Below are 13,302 nucleotides of genomic sequence, written 5' to 3' on the forward strand. Positions count from 1 at the left end.
AATAAATAAAACGAAAAAAGAAGCTATGTATACTATATATACATATATATGCTTGACGATGATGAAAGTAACCGGATAGATGTTTTCAGCCATTAACATGCTAACTCAATTAAAGTACATTGTAATCTATGCAAGCGTAGTTTCATGTGGTCCAGCTAGGTAAGGAGAGTTAGCACGCTTAGCATAGGTTAAGCCTTGGTTAAATCCTGGGGTTTATCTTCGATTTACTTCGAACCTGGGAGCAAAAGGGATGAAACTAGGAAGTAAGGAACCGCTAAGCATTATACCTCGTTAGGAAATATGGCAAAATTTAACGCGGCCGTCTCTACTTACTCTTATTTATTTTATTTTTTTCTGACCGAACAAGCACCCGGAGACGTTATTGTTTTTCTTTCCTTCCTTCCTTCCTTCCTTTTTCTTTCCTTATTTTTCGTTACTGTAAACGATAAGCCAATATCGTCGATGGTGATATCGTTCATTTTGATTCTCTTTCCCGTTCGACTTTTATCTACACGCCATAGTAGCATCGATTTTCGTTGCTTGCCTTCTTTTAACTGGAACAATGCTGTCGTACAAAAAAAGAGTATCCAGCATTTAGGAACGGCTAATCATTTTTCCACGTTGAAGAATCCCGAGTCTTCGTCAGAAAAGGCAACCTAACGGTTCCTTCGCACTTTCTATGTTCTTCTTCTTCTTCTTCTTCTTCATCGTGAGAGGCAAAAGTTTGAAGTTTTCTTTCTTTCCAGCTGGCCCTTCTCTATCCAGTTAGTCAGACTCCTAAGATCTGCTCCTTTCCAACTCTATCTCCCTGTTTTTCTCTTTTTCTCTCCGTTTTCCCTATCCCTGTCTAAGTTTTTCTTTGTCGTTACGACAAAGTAGAAGGAAAGTAGCAGTAGCGAGCTTTGTGTAGTTAGCTCTCGACTTTCGTTTATCTTTTCTTGCGACTAAGTAAGTCATTCTCCGAAAAACCTACTATACATCCAACGCTCAAAATTCCTCTCCTCTCCTATCTATTCACTTGATTCTTCCTTCCCCCTTTCCTTCCCTTCCCTTTTTCTCCTTCCATTTGATTCGTTTCTTTTATTATCTTTCCTTTCCGTGACTGTCGTTTTGCCCTTTTATCAAAGTAATAGTTACACTCGAACGAATCGAATTTTACTTCCACTCGTTTGAATAGAAAAGTTTAACGAAAAACGATTCGGTAATGTTTCATGATCGTAGTGCTAATTGTTAGTTGTTTAAGATTGAAATGTGAGAGAGACTAACTTAATGTTATTAATTTAATTTCCTTATTAAATTTAGCCGAAAGCAAGATGAGTCCCTTTGATCGTTCGGTTTCAGGGATAGAGGAACGACGAGAGCTTCATCTTCTATAATTAGGTTTCATGAGGTTTGCGTCGTAAATGGGGATCCACTAACTTCTCGGTCGTATCCATTCACGAAGTGCGGATACACGGCAACGCCCTTCACTTCCTCTCTCTTTCTCTATTATCCTCTCGTTGGATCTATCGCCGAGCGGCTTCTAATCGTATCACTCGAGTAAAGCGATCAAAATCGTTGGCTAACTTTGTTTATCTCTCCTCTCTCTTCCTCTCCTCTCCTCTCCACTCCTCTCGTCTCTTCACTACTCTTCTCGTCTTCTCTCATCTTCTCGTATCGTCCTTTATCCGAGATGATTTCGTATCTAGTCGATTGTGTTCTCTCTCTCTCTCTCTCTCTCTCTTTTTCTCTTTCCTTAGCTTTGTATCTGGGTAAAAAGAACGTCGTAGATGGTAAATGTAAAAAGGAGTCCGAAAGAAGTTTCGAACGATATATGCGGGTCACGTCCCGAATCGAATTCGTTTGCGTATGAAACGCAAGGCGCTCGTAAATGTTTGCTTTTGAAGTTGACGAGGCAATCGCGAACAAGTAGAACGATCTGGTATGCGTGACGCAAAAGCCATAGGAAAAAGGAAGGAGCTTGGAACCGAGCTCGACAACCAGAGTTCCTTAACCATTTTGAAAATATTCTGGATTTGGAATAAGGGTGGAATTATACGCGATACAAGGGTTGTAGAGAGAAGCGGACCATTCTACGATAGTCCCTGCATTGTCTCGAACATTACCATGGTATAAACTAGCTGTTAAACATTCTCTTCGTCCAGGTTAGGGCTTTCCCAAAAAAGGCTATATTACTTTTTAATCTGACAACGAATTGAAAATCATTCCGTAAGATATTTTATCTTTCATTGTAAAAAGTAAGATAAAGTTTGAAAAGAAATGGGATGGATTTGTTTACATTTGCGAGATATTTTTTATCGCTATTTGTATCTTTTATATATATATATATATATATTTTAATTAATATTAATTTATTTATATTTATATTATCTTTATATTATCTTTATCTTTCAATATTTTTATTCTGGTTATGTAACAATGGGTAATTCCCGTCAATGTTTGAATAAACAAATAAACAAATATAATCATATATCGATCAATATCATGGAATTTTTTAAATTCGTTACGTTCTCGTTTCGACGAGGTCAAAACGTACGAATACCTTGACCAGTCAATTTCGTCTTTAGACGTACCGAGACAATCTTTAGTCCAGTTCCGTAGATCCGCCGAATTTTTTTTCTCTTTTTCTTTCTATTTTCGATCATGGAGAATCTCCTACTGGCATTGGCACCGCGAAAGATGCCTTCAAGCCAAGAGCACGCTCGGATGCTAACATTCTTCCTTGAGAATTCGACATGGTCGAAGGACCTTCTTCTGGGTCGGTCCTTTCCGGTAGCCAGATGAGAGGAAAAAAGGGACGGCGGTAGAAAAGGGGAAGAAGGGTAGAGAGAAGGAAAGAAAAGAGCCGAGGGCGTTCAATCTGGTCAGACGGCACAGTGATTCCTTGAAAAATTGCCAACAACTCGCGGCTACGGTTTCTTCTTTCCTTCCTTCCTTCCTTCCTTCCTTCCTTCCTTCCTTCCTTCTTTCCTTCTTTCAGCGATTTTACTCTCTTCAAAGGTACCAGAAACCTTTTTATTCCGCTCCTTCTCCTACGACAAACGGTCATTGACTTCCACCATAGTCCGGTGGCTCTTGACTAGCCTACTTCATTTCTCGCTCGATAATCTTTGACGACCTAAAAAGACGATGCTCTTTCTTCTTATTGCATCGACTTTACGAAATACCAATTTTCTTCCAACGAATCGATTTAGGGAACAAAAACAAAAATTCAACAGAATTAAAAACAAGAATAAAACGAGATACGAAATTGTTGAACACAAGAAGCGTCCGACGTTTTCAAATATAACAGATATTGAATGCAAAACTGTATCATTGATTAAAAGTATATCGTGCGGAACGATACAAATGTATCGCGTTATGAATATCTATATTCTCCACATTTACGAATCTAACGAGAAGAGATAATGTAATCTCGTAGTTATTGAATGACAAATGACAAATTTTCTCTTCAAACTTCAATTGTATATTTACTAAAAAACTATCTACTCGAGCACCGTTCTGTTTCGTTTAAATGGACCAAAAATAATTGGTTAATTAACGTAGGACGATGTTTATCGAGATCCTGTCACGTTCGATGATAGTTTATCGTAATACGTGATAAAATTTATCTAATTTCAAATCTCACATCTCCTTCTTCTACTTCTTTTTATCTTGTTTTTCCTCTAACTCTTTCTCTCTCTCTCTCTCTCTCTCTCTCTCTCCCTCCCTCGCGCATTCATTTTGAACGCTCTACATTCGTAATCTCATACTTTTCGCTATTCTTCTTCTCATGAAACTCGTATCTCGGAGGTTCGTAAGCCACATATGCTGTGCTGTTAAACGAATCGTGTCGAGCGTGTGACTGTGGATGGCATAAAACGTCCATATGTGTATAACGGTGGCATGTATTCGCGCGAGCGCATATATGCCAGTGCATACATTCACGCGTATGTGAATGTGACGGGCATCGTGGCGTACTCGAGACTCACAAGAGAAGAACTCGAAAGCGCCTAGCTTTAAAGAGCCGAGGTAGATAGCATGCTGCTCGAGTAGGTTGTTCTCTAGTTCGCTATGTTCTCCGACCTGTTCTCTTTTAACTCTCTTTCTCTTTCTCTTTCTCCTTTTCTTTCTATTTTCTCCTGGCTCTTTTCCTCTTCTTCTCAACGTTCACTTTCTTTTGTTTCTGCCTTTTTTCGCTGCTCTCTCGTTTTCTCACTTTACGCCGGACGTGTCGCAAACGTGCTTCACCACTCGGCTACTAACGCAAAATTTATCGTCTCTGACGGTTTTCTTCGAGAGAGAGTGGAAGAAAAAAAGGATACTTTAAGGATTCATCTTAAAGTAAAATAAGCCTTCATTATAGCGAATTGAAATCATTTAATCATTAATCGTGTCCTTTTAAATTCGTTTACGAGAATTCAATTTTAATGTTTCGAGGATTTTACAATTAGGTGATAGATCAACGTACGTTATAAATGTAAGATTTTATGATTGAAACGAAAATCATAAAAATTGTTTGAATATGATTAGTGATCATAAAAGGCAGATCAATATTTTCGTTCGAGTAAAATCGTCCAATCTTTTAACGAAAATTCGAGATCGGAATCTGAGGAAAACGAAGCGTTATTCGTGACTTGCCTCGAGGAAGCCGCCCTTAACCGGATCCGGAATTCCAGGACGGCGCGGCCTGATCGAGTCGGGAGTGAAATTGATTGATGTACGGCCTGTCGAATCCGGCGGCGCTATACTACTCACCCCTTCTATTCCACGCTCGCGTCTTAAACTCCATTTCGCATTAAGAGTCAAACTTGTCGGATTGAATCTCGCGTGAGAAGGAAATGCACTCGGCCGATTCATTGTACGAAACCCATTACCATTGGTACGCGGCTTGTATCAACCAATCGATTTATAAAACCAATAAGCTTCGTCGAGTTCGAAGAAACAAATGGAGAGAATCTTATATGGAGATTTGCTAAGACTATAATACGATGATTCATATGAGTTATAAGCTATTCGTAAATTTTATTTTCAAAATGTTTGTATTATCGAAAAATAAAACAAAAACAAGATATAAGATAGTGGAACTAAGAGGAATACATAAAATCCTTATGAAATCGTAGTATAGTATTCTAGCAGATTTTTCTTTAAGTTTTCCTTTATTTTTTATTTCTGTTTCCTTTAAGATAAATAATATTTGCAAAAAGAGTTGAGTTGAACATTGACTAAACGATTGTAAAATCGTACTCCGTGTGAAAAATCTTTAAATCTAACACGAAACGTCTGGTAAGGTAAGAATGGAGAACAATGAGGGAAATAGCAAACGATACTTCCTCTACATGAAGAAACATCAGAGATATCTATACGCGAGAAAACATATTGGCTGTAATATCGTGAAAGCGAGGTAGCGCAACACTGGCTTTATGATTCTTTTACCAATGAATTTTTCTCTCTTTTCTTCTTCCGTTCTTCGAAAAGAAAATAAATTGGAACAAGCTTCTGTCGATGAAGAGATGAGCTTTGGTAAAGAGGTAATCCGAGTGTAAGAAGATGACGAACCTGAATGAAAGAGATTTCGATCGATCGTTCTAAAAGATTATCTTCCCTTTCGTCAAAGCTACTTGAGTCGTATTGTTACAAATTCGTGCTTTTTATTTAACAGCTAATTTACGAAGCAACAGTTACCGCGAGGTCGTCAGACGGTGGAACGGAGAAAGCGTAGTGAGCTCGGTTGAGGTGGGTTAGGGTTGGCTGAGGTGGAGAGGAGGAGTTAATTCTTGAAAAAAAGTTCTTTCCGCGTTATGACGTGCTTAGGATTTATTTTTCAGCGAGAAAAACTACGATAAACTTTCTCGCGAGGACGAGGACGACGAAGAGGACGATTACGACGAGACTTTGAGAAGCACCGTTATAGAAAAATATTTCGTCCTTTATAATTCCCTGGAGAAGTCATTCGTTCTACGTTTCGGATTACGGGCGAAAGACTGAAAGGTGTGTTCGTATAATTTCTCGAAATAAATTCGTCGCACGATTGCATGGCGGCGAAACGCGGCGTGGGTGGGGGGGGGAGGTGTTAGAGGAACTAACTCGTCAAGCGAGAAAGATAAAATGGTCGAAAGTAAAAAAAAAAGAAGAAGAAGAAGAAGAAGGGGAAGAAGTAGAAGTGGAAGAAGAGAAAAAAAGGAATGAGATCCCTCGTTTGCCCTCGCGTTTGGACACGCGACGACAACGACGACGACAACGACATTAATAGAATCCTTCCGGCGCGCCAGTAAAGTCTTGCCGTTCAATCTACTTTGCGAAAGAAAGATGAAGAGTAAAGAGAGTCCTTTCAGCTAACGCGCCCTTTCCTTTGAACTGCTTCTCCGATTGGCTCGTCGATGCTTCACCCGGCTTCGAGACTTTTCTATTGTCCTCATCGATGCCCTGGCTAGGGCCAGCTTAATCACTGCACTCCATTATAGCACCCAACGAACGTATCTTCTTTTTGTCCTTCCATAGCTATTTTTCCGCATCTCTTTTTCCGAATCCAACCGGCTACTCCGTTCTTCTTCTCTTGGATACCATTTTATTTCACAACTTCGTTTCTTCTCTCTCACTCTCTTTCTCTCTCTCTCTTTCTCTCTCGTTCCCCCTACTCTTTTTTTTCACTTCTTCTTTCATCCAAAACCTTCTCCTCCTCACGTCGTTCCTAGTCTGTTCGATCGTTCGTCCTCGTTCTCGTTCTTTAACCCCTCTCCCCCTCCTCCCTTCCTTTACGATCGACGCTTCAAAGGGCTATTATCGCTAGGAATAGTCGACGACGTTTTTATAATGATTCGTGTCGGGCTTCGAAATATACCCACCGTTAAAGAGAGAAACGTTCCTTAGGATGACGACATTTAACTCGTTATACTTGGAAAAAGTAATGGAAAATTCGTTGGACCGAGAAAATGGATAAAACGATCGTACGGTTGGAAGAGAAAAGTTTAAGGGAGTGTTCACTCTTCCTAAGCATTTGTGAGAATCTATCCTGAGCTGATTATATGATGTTTAAAAGGAATGTTATTTTTTATGCATATATCATGCCTACAAAATAGGGAATTTATTTTAAAGAATTATTCGTTCGCTGACCCGTGTGGAAAGGAAAAAATTCGTAAAAAGTTGGAATATCGTGTTTTTCGATCGTTCTTCATTATCAGTGTCTTTTCTAATATCTCTTTGAATAAAACATAGCGTATATATTTGAATAGTTTAATAGCGATTTGGTATAATAATGAGAAAGATCGAGGATGATCAATAGTATTGCTTTTATCATCAAAGTAATGGAAATATTTGGTTGGCTGTTGTCCACTCGATCTCTCTCTCTCTCTCTCTCTCTCTCCCTCATTCTCTTTCCCTCTCTATTGCTTGTATGTATATTGATCGAAGTGAAAATTATAGCTAGCTTCGTAACATTATAGGTCCTAAATTAATTTCGGAGAATTGTTAGTTACCGAGGGTATTCGCGAAATTGCTATTGGTATAGTAATAATTTGATAACGAATCAATTTTCTCTACCGTAGGTAAAATTCATTTTCGTATTTGTATGTACTAACTCTCGTAGGTATCATACTTTCAATCGGAATCGCCTGCAATTTGTCTTTTTTATACAACGCGTTGCGTATACATTGTTGAAATACAAATACAAGGGGGAAGCTTGCTTTCTCTCACTTATTGGTCTACGCTTTTTAACGTTAAAATAATTATATTCGCGTGACAAAGGGTCAATGTTGCGTATATACGCGTTATTCTAAACTGGTGTAAATTTGATAGTCTATAGACGGGACTGATATCGTTTTCCGATAAAACCGATGCGTTATGAAGAACATATCATTTTTCAAATAATACCTATCTCTTTCCACGAATAAAGATTATTTCAAAATGAACGTGCCGAATATTATTATCGGTTAACAAATTTTTCTGCAATTTATTTATTTATCTACTATCTTTTTCTTCTTCAATTGGAAAACATCATCGTTCGTTGTTATTATTCACGAGTGATGATCTCACGAGTGTATCGAATATAAGAAAAAGTTTGAAAGAAGGAATCAAAGACAGGAAGACGAGGGAGAAAATTCGTTTCGAGTAAATACGATGTGTTTGATTCGTGGACCGTTTCCTCTCGCGTTGATCGCATTGGTTTACTCGCATCAATTTTACGAACTGGTTTTACGGTTTAAGCATAAATCGAGCTCGAAGAAGTTTGAGGTAAAATCCTTCGTGGTAGAGAACTAGGCGTCCGATGACTGAGTGAGACACAGAGAGGGAAGAAAAAGCAAGAGATTCACATTCGGAGGGGGTGGCTCGAATGCAATATAGATGATAAGAGCAAGAGATAGAGATATATAGATAGATAGAGAAAAAATGAGAGAGAGAGAGAGAGAGAGAGAGAAAGAGAATGAGGGATAAGAAAAGGAAGAGGAAGAAAAGCAACGGGATTATGGCAGCCTGGTGCTCCTACAGAATGAAGTCGGATCATATTTTTAAGATGCAATTTCGACGGAAATCTCTTACGCAGTAGCAGCTGCTACCCGCTCACCGTTAGCCCGTTTTCTGCATCCTTCGCAAGCTACGACGCATATCCAACGAAAGGTCGCGTAGCGTATGGAAAGGAGGAAAAGAGAAAAGAGAAGAATAGAAAGAAGGAAGGAAGGAAGGAAGGAAGAAAGTAAGGTAGGACACGACTTCCAGTGCTACGAAGAAGTAGAGGAACGATAATGCACTCCGAGTTAAAACGAGACCTTCCAAACGGACCTCGTAACCGTGAGAATCGAGACGATTATGCTGCTCTCGATTTATCGTTATCATTTTAAAGGGTTTAAGTTAAGTAACTGTCTCACTCTTTCTTTCTTTCTCTCTTTTTCTCTCTCTCTCTTTCTCGGAGAAAAACGGTTAAGAGATTTTCTCTCGTTATTTGCGTTATTCGACTGGTGCATCGAACTTCTCGTCCGTACGTTTACTTTATGCTAATGTCTGTTATTTGTAGCTACTTGAATCATCTCATTTTCATATATATAAAGATATATCTTTATTTATATATTTCTTCACTCCTCTGGAAGATCTCTCGTAAGGGTTCTAAGGCTACGAAATTTGCAGTTTCGCGATTTACGTTTATTCTTGTAAACACATGCACACCACACTCGTGCACTTGCACAGATGTAATATCTGAAGTACTAGAGAAAGTTATCAAACAGTGCAGTCATGAAATTTTATGATACATACATTTAAATATCAAGAATCTCGGGAAATCGAATCTCAACATAAAACTTATGTCTTACGATGCAATAGCATGATCGAAATTAACGTTTAGCGTTACGTGCCCCGTTTCAGTATGCTATAGCGGTAGAAATACAAATTTAAGGAAGATTCGAGACAGAAAGAAAGAGAACAAGAAAATTTGTTCTCGATAAATAAGAATTGCATTTCCTTTTTTACGTTTTATGAGAGAAATTTTCCTCTGATTATTAACAACGATGTTACAAGAATGCGATATTATTGAATAGGTTTGCTGCTAATTATTAGTAAAAATATTTTACAATTTCTAGAATAATTATTAACATAGAGAAAACTTTGAAGTAAGATTCTTCTTACAAATCCCAGGAGAGTCTCGTCTTCTTTTTTTTTCCTAAAGTGACAAAGAAATTGCATTGAAGTACTTAAGAGATTAAGTCATTTAAAATTAGCTACGATTATCAGAAGAGTTAATCAATTATAATAAAGTAACAATTAGAAGAATTAAGGTGGTATAAATCTAATATTTTAAATAATTTGACGTAGATCGCTAGATGCATCGTTATTAGATATTCAAATACTTTAATATTTATTGTAAATAATTTTTTGCGTGTAAAATATAACTCATCAATTGGATTTTTGTAAGATTCACGTGCTAATCTCTATATTATTAATAAATTTATTTTTGAATATACAATATATAATTATTATAATTATTAATAATATATATTATTAATAATATATATTATTAATAATTTATTTTTGAATATACAAGTGTCACTTGTGGATATTCATAAAAAAACTATTTTTACATATATATTTACAATTGTAATTTATTATTGCACAGGAATTTATACTTTTCTCGCGTAAAAAGAAACACAGCTTGGAATTAAGTTTCGATAGGTTTGTAGATTTAGATGAGAAATAGATCGAGAAAAGTATATACCTGTCTCTATCGATTGGACGTTAAAATCTGGCTCGCGTCGCGACGCAAAGAATGCGATATTTTATTTCGTGAGACGTGTACATGGATCAATGAAACCCTATAATAAATGTTTTTTTGAAGATAAATTAGACCGATTCGTTGTCAGAAGATTATCCGATTTGGATCGTTCGTATTTTATGTTTCTTGTAAAACTTGACGAGATTAATGGAAACGATTGTTTTTTAAAGAAGGGAAACTGAAATTTATCTATGTTTCCAATATTCCAGACATGTTGTTTCATATTTGTTATGTCGTATTCATCTTTTTCTCCTATTTCCGTAACAGCAATGCGATACGATTGTAATACATGTGAGTTACATTGAATAAAAATACTATCGATACCTATATAATTATTTAAAATTGTTTTATCGAAAAGAAGGAGATGGATTTAATTGTAAAATTGTAAATGGCCAAAATAGAAAACGTTGCAAATTCTGTAACTATGAATACAATAACGAGAAAGTGAAATAATTTATAATATCATAAACGTCTCTTACGTCGTGTATCCATGTTAACTTCGACCAAGGTGGATTGGCTCTGATATGACACTCAAAGTAGACGTCATCACCTTCCTTGATGTCCTCCGGACTAAGGGTTGATCCGAGATTTAATGAGACGATCGGTGGATCTGTGAAAATAATTAAAATACAATTGAATCATTTTTCATAAATATCTGGTAAGCTAATAAAATAATTTATTTGTTTGTGTCACAAGAGAAAATCATTTCGTTTTGAAGTTCGTTGTGAGAAATATCAAACAAGTGATATTATATATTTGTATACTCAAGAAATGAATAAAAAAAGGATAAATAGTTGTTCATTCGTAGAAAGAATGAAAACGAAGTAGATAGAGGATATGGTTGGAAGAAAATTAGTAGCAGTCGTATGACTAGCCATGACAGGAAACACCCTCGAACTTCTGTTATGGGACACGTAGGAAATGGAGTGTTCCTCTTGCCCGTCTTCTACTATTTTTCCTCATAGCGAGGGAATAGGATGAAAGGGCTTAGATACGTTTTATCGTCTGGGCGGACTCCACCCTCGTAGAATTTCATCAACTTGATATCAGCTTAAGGGGCACGTCCGTCCTCTTCGTCCTGCAGGACGGGTGCGACTTGTCTATTCTTTCTTTAGATAAGAAATATCCTCGTTTTTTTTTCATTCTCACAATGTTCCCATTTATTTTCTGCGAAATAGTATATAATACGCTTATTCATATTTTATTATATTTATATTAATAGTTAGAGAAGGAAATAATGACGAGATAAAATGAATTTAATGGATTATAAATTTGATATTATCTTTTAATTTGAATAATGTATTAATTGTTTACCCAAATTAATATTCAAGCATTACAATTTACTATCTTATCCATAGTACATTTAAGATGATTGAGTAAAGAATAATCTGAAAATGATAGGAAGATTTGTTCTTTTTTTTTTTGTCGAGTCTGGTCATTTATTCGTACTTTTATTTCTTTCGAATGCTCGAAGAAAAATAGACTCTCCATTCTTTCATTTACTTACTCTTCCTATCTTCTATTTGGAGTCGTTCATTACTTTAATGATATTGTGTCTTATTCAGTGTCTGTTTTACAATTACTTTTTCTGGTCCCTCTTCTAAGTTCTTATCATGTATCTCGATGAATTTCTTTTTTTCTTTTCTTTACTTTCTTTCTACATCATCGCTTATTTTTTCTACAGGCACATTTACTCCATTTAGATAGTATTAATTAGCTTGATCACCTCAGCTATCTTTTCCATCTTTCCCTCTTTCTTTTTTCTTCTTATTTTCCTTTCTTCTTTCTCGTTCTATGACGCTGGACAAACACAGTGAACCTTCTCTCTCTCTCTCTCTCTCTCATTGTTTTTTTTTTGGTAAATTTTCTTGCTATGTTACTAGTTTTAAACTTTTCCTTCTTCCATCAAGATTTTTGCTCAGACTCACAATACATTCTTTCGTACCGTTCTTTTCTCATTCGTTCACGTTCTTTGCGAATTGAGCTACTACGACGACGACAACGAGGAAAAAGAAGACCACGCGACTACTACCAACAGGAATAACGACATCGGTGAAGAAAAGCCGAATGACGACCTCTCGTGCGAGTATAATTTGAAGGATGCTTTACGAAAGCGAACGTAATTGAAAACGTGACGTAACGTCATTTTTTTTTTCTTCTCCTCTTCTTTCTGCAGATATCTTTTCTTCGTTCGCAGATCATGAGCCTCAATGTCTTTTGTTCCCTTTCTTTTCTCCTTTCGTTGGTATAACTGACAAAAAAATGCAAGTGGAGTATAACCGAGCGCAACGAGAACACAAAAGGAAAATTAAAAGAAAAAGGAAAGAGAAAAAAAAGAAGAAGAAAAAAACAGACAAACAAGAAGAGAAAAATCGAGTCAACGAATTCATTTTCGAGGATAAAATATTAATTTAACAATTATATTCGATAGAGAGAGAGAGAGAGAGGAAATACGGATGGGGAGAGAGGTATTGGAATATTTGAAGATAGAAATTTTTGTCGACATCGTTGACACGAAGGAGAATACGGCCATTATTCTTTCCATATCCTTGCACCTCTCCGACGTCTGTCTTCATTTCAATATTCATCGCTAGGCTCGCCATAACTCTCGACAAGTCGGAACGTAAAGTTTACGAGGTCGGATGAACGTAGTCGCGTGATAAATTTGGCCTCCATGTAGAAGTAGGGGCGGGATCGACGTGCGTCCAACGAGGAAATACGTGGAACGGCTGCCACTCGGTACGTATGTATGTGTGTACGTATGTATGTTTGTGTCGCGAACGGACCTATGTATATATATATATATATACACGCTAGGTAAATATATAGCGCGTCGCTATGATAAATAAAAAGGTCGTCGTACAAAAAGAAAAAAAAAAAGAAAATAAAAAGTCAAAAAGGACCCGACGGTTCGTTTTCTCTCTCCGTCTCTCTCTTTTTGCGTCTCCGAACCTTTGCCAATTCGAACGGTACGATAGACCAATGAGCTGTCATTCGTGTTTAATAAGTGATCGAGAGATCGACATGGGATCCAAAGCGAAAGATTATGCTGAAGAGGCCTCATCAAA

The 13,302-nt window shown here is 37.0% G+C and overlaps 1 protein-coding gene across 3 annotated transcripts in view; it reads right to left on the reverse strand.

Annotated features, from left to right (window-relative positions):
- LOC122518803 (nephrin) overlaps window positions 1-13,302 on the reverse strand; it is a 298,229-nt gene that overhangs the window by 25,862 nt on the left and 259,065 nt on the right. For all 3 annotated transcript variants that reach the window (XM_043637915.1, XM_043637908.1, XM_043637923.1), the window contains exon 10: window positions 10,714-10,844. In XM_043637915.1, coding sequence (XP_043493850.1) covers window positions 10,714-10,844 — 131 coding nt within the window. The remainder of the gene's footprint in view (window positions 1-10,713; window positions 10,845-13,302) is intronic.

This window comes from Polistes fuscatus, unplaced genomic scaffold (genome assembly GCF_010416935.1).
Source record: "Polistes fuscatus isolate 324 unplaced genomic scaffold, CU_Pfus_HIC Scaffold1, whole genome shotgun sequence".
Lineage (NCBI taxonomy): Eukaryota > Metazoa > Arthropoda > Insecta > Hymenoptera > Vespidae > Polistes > Polistes fuscatus.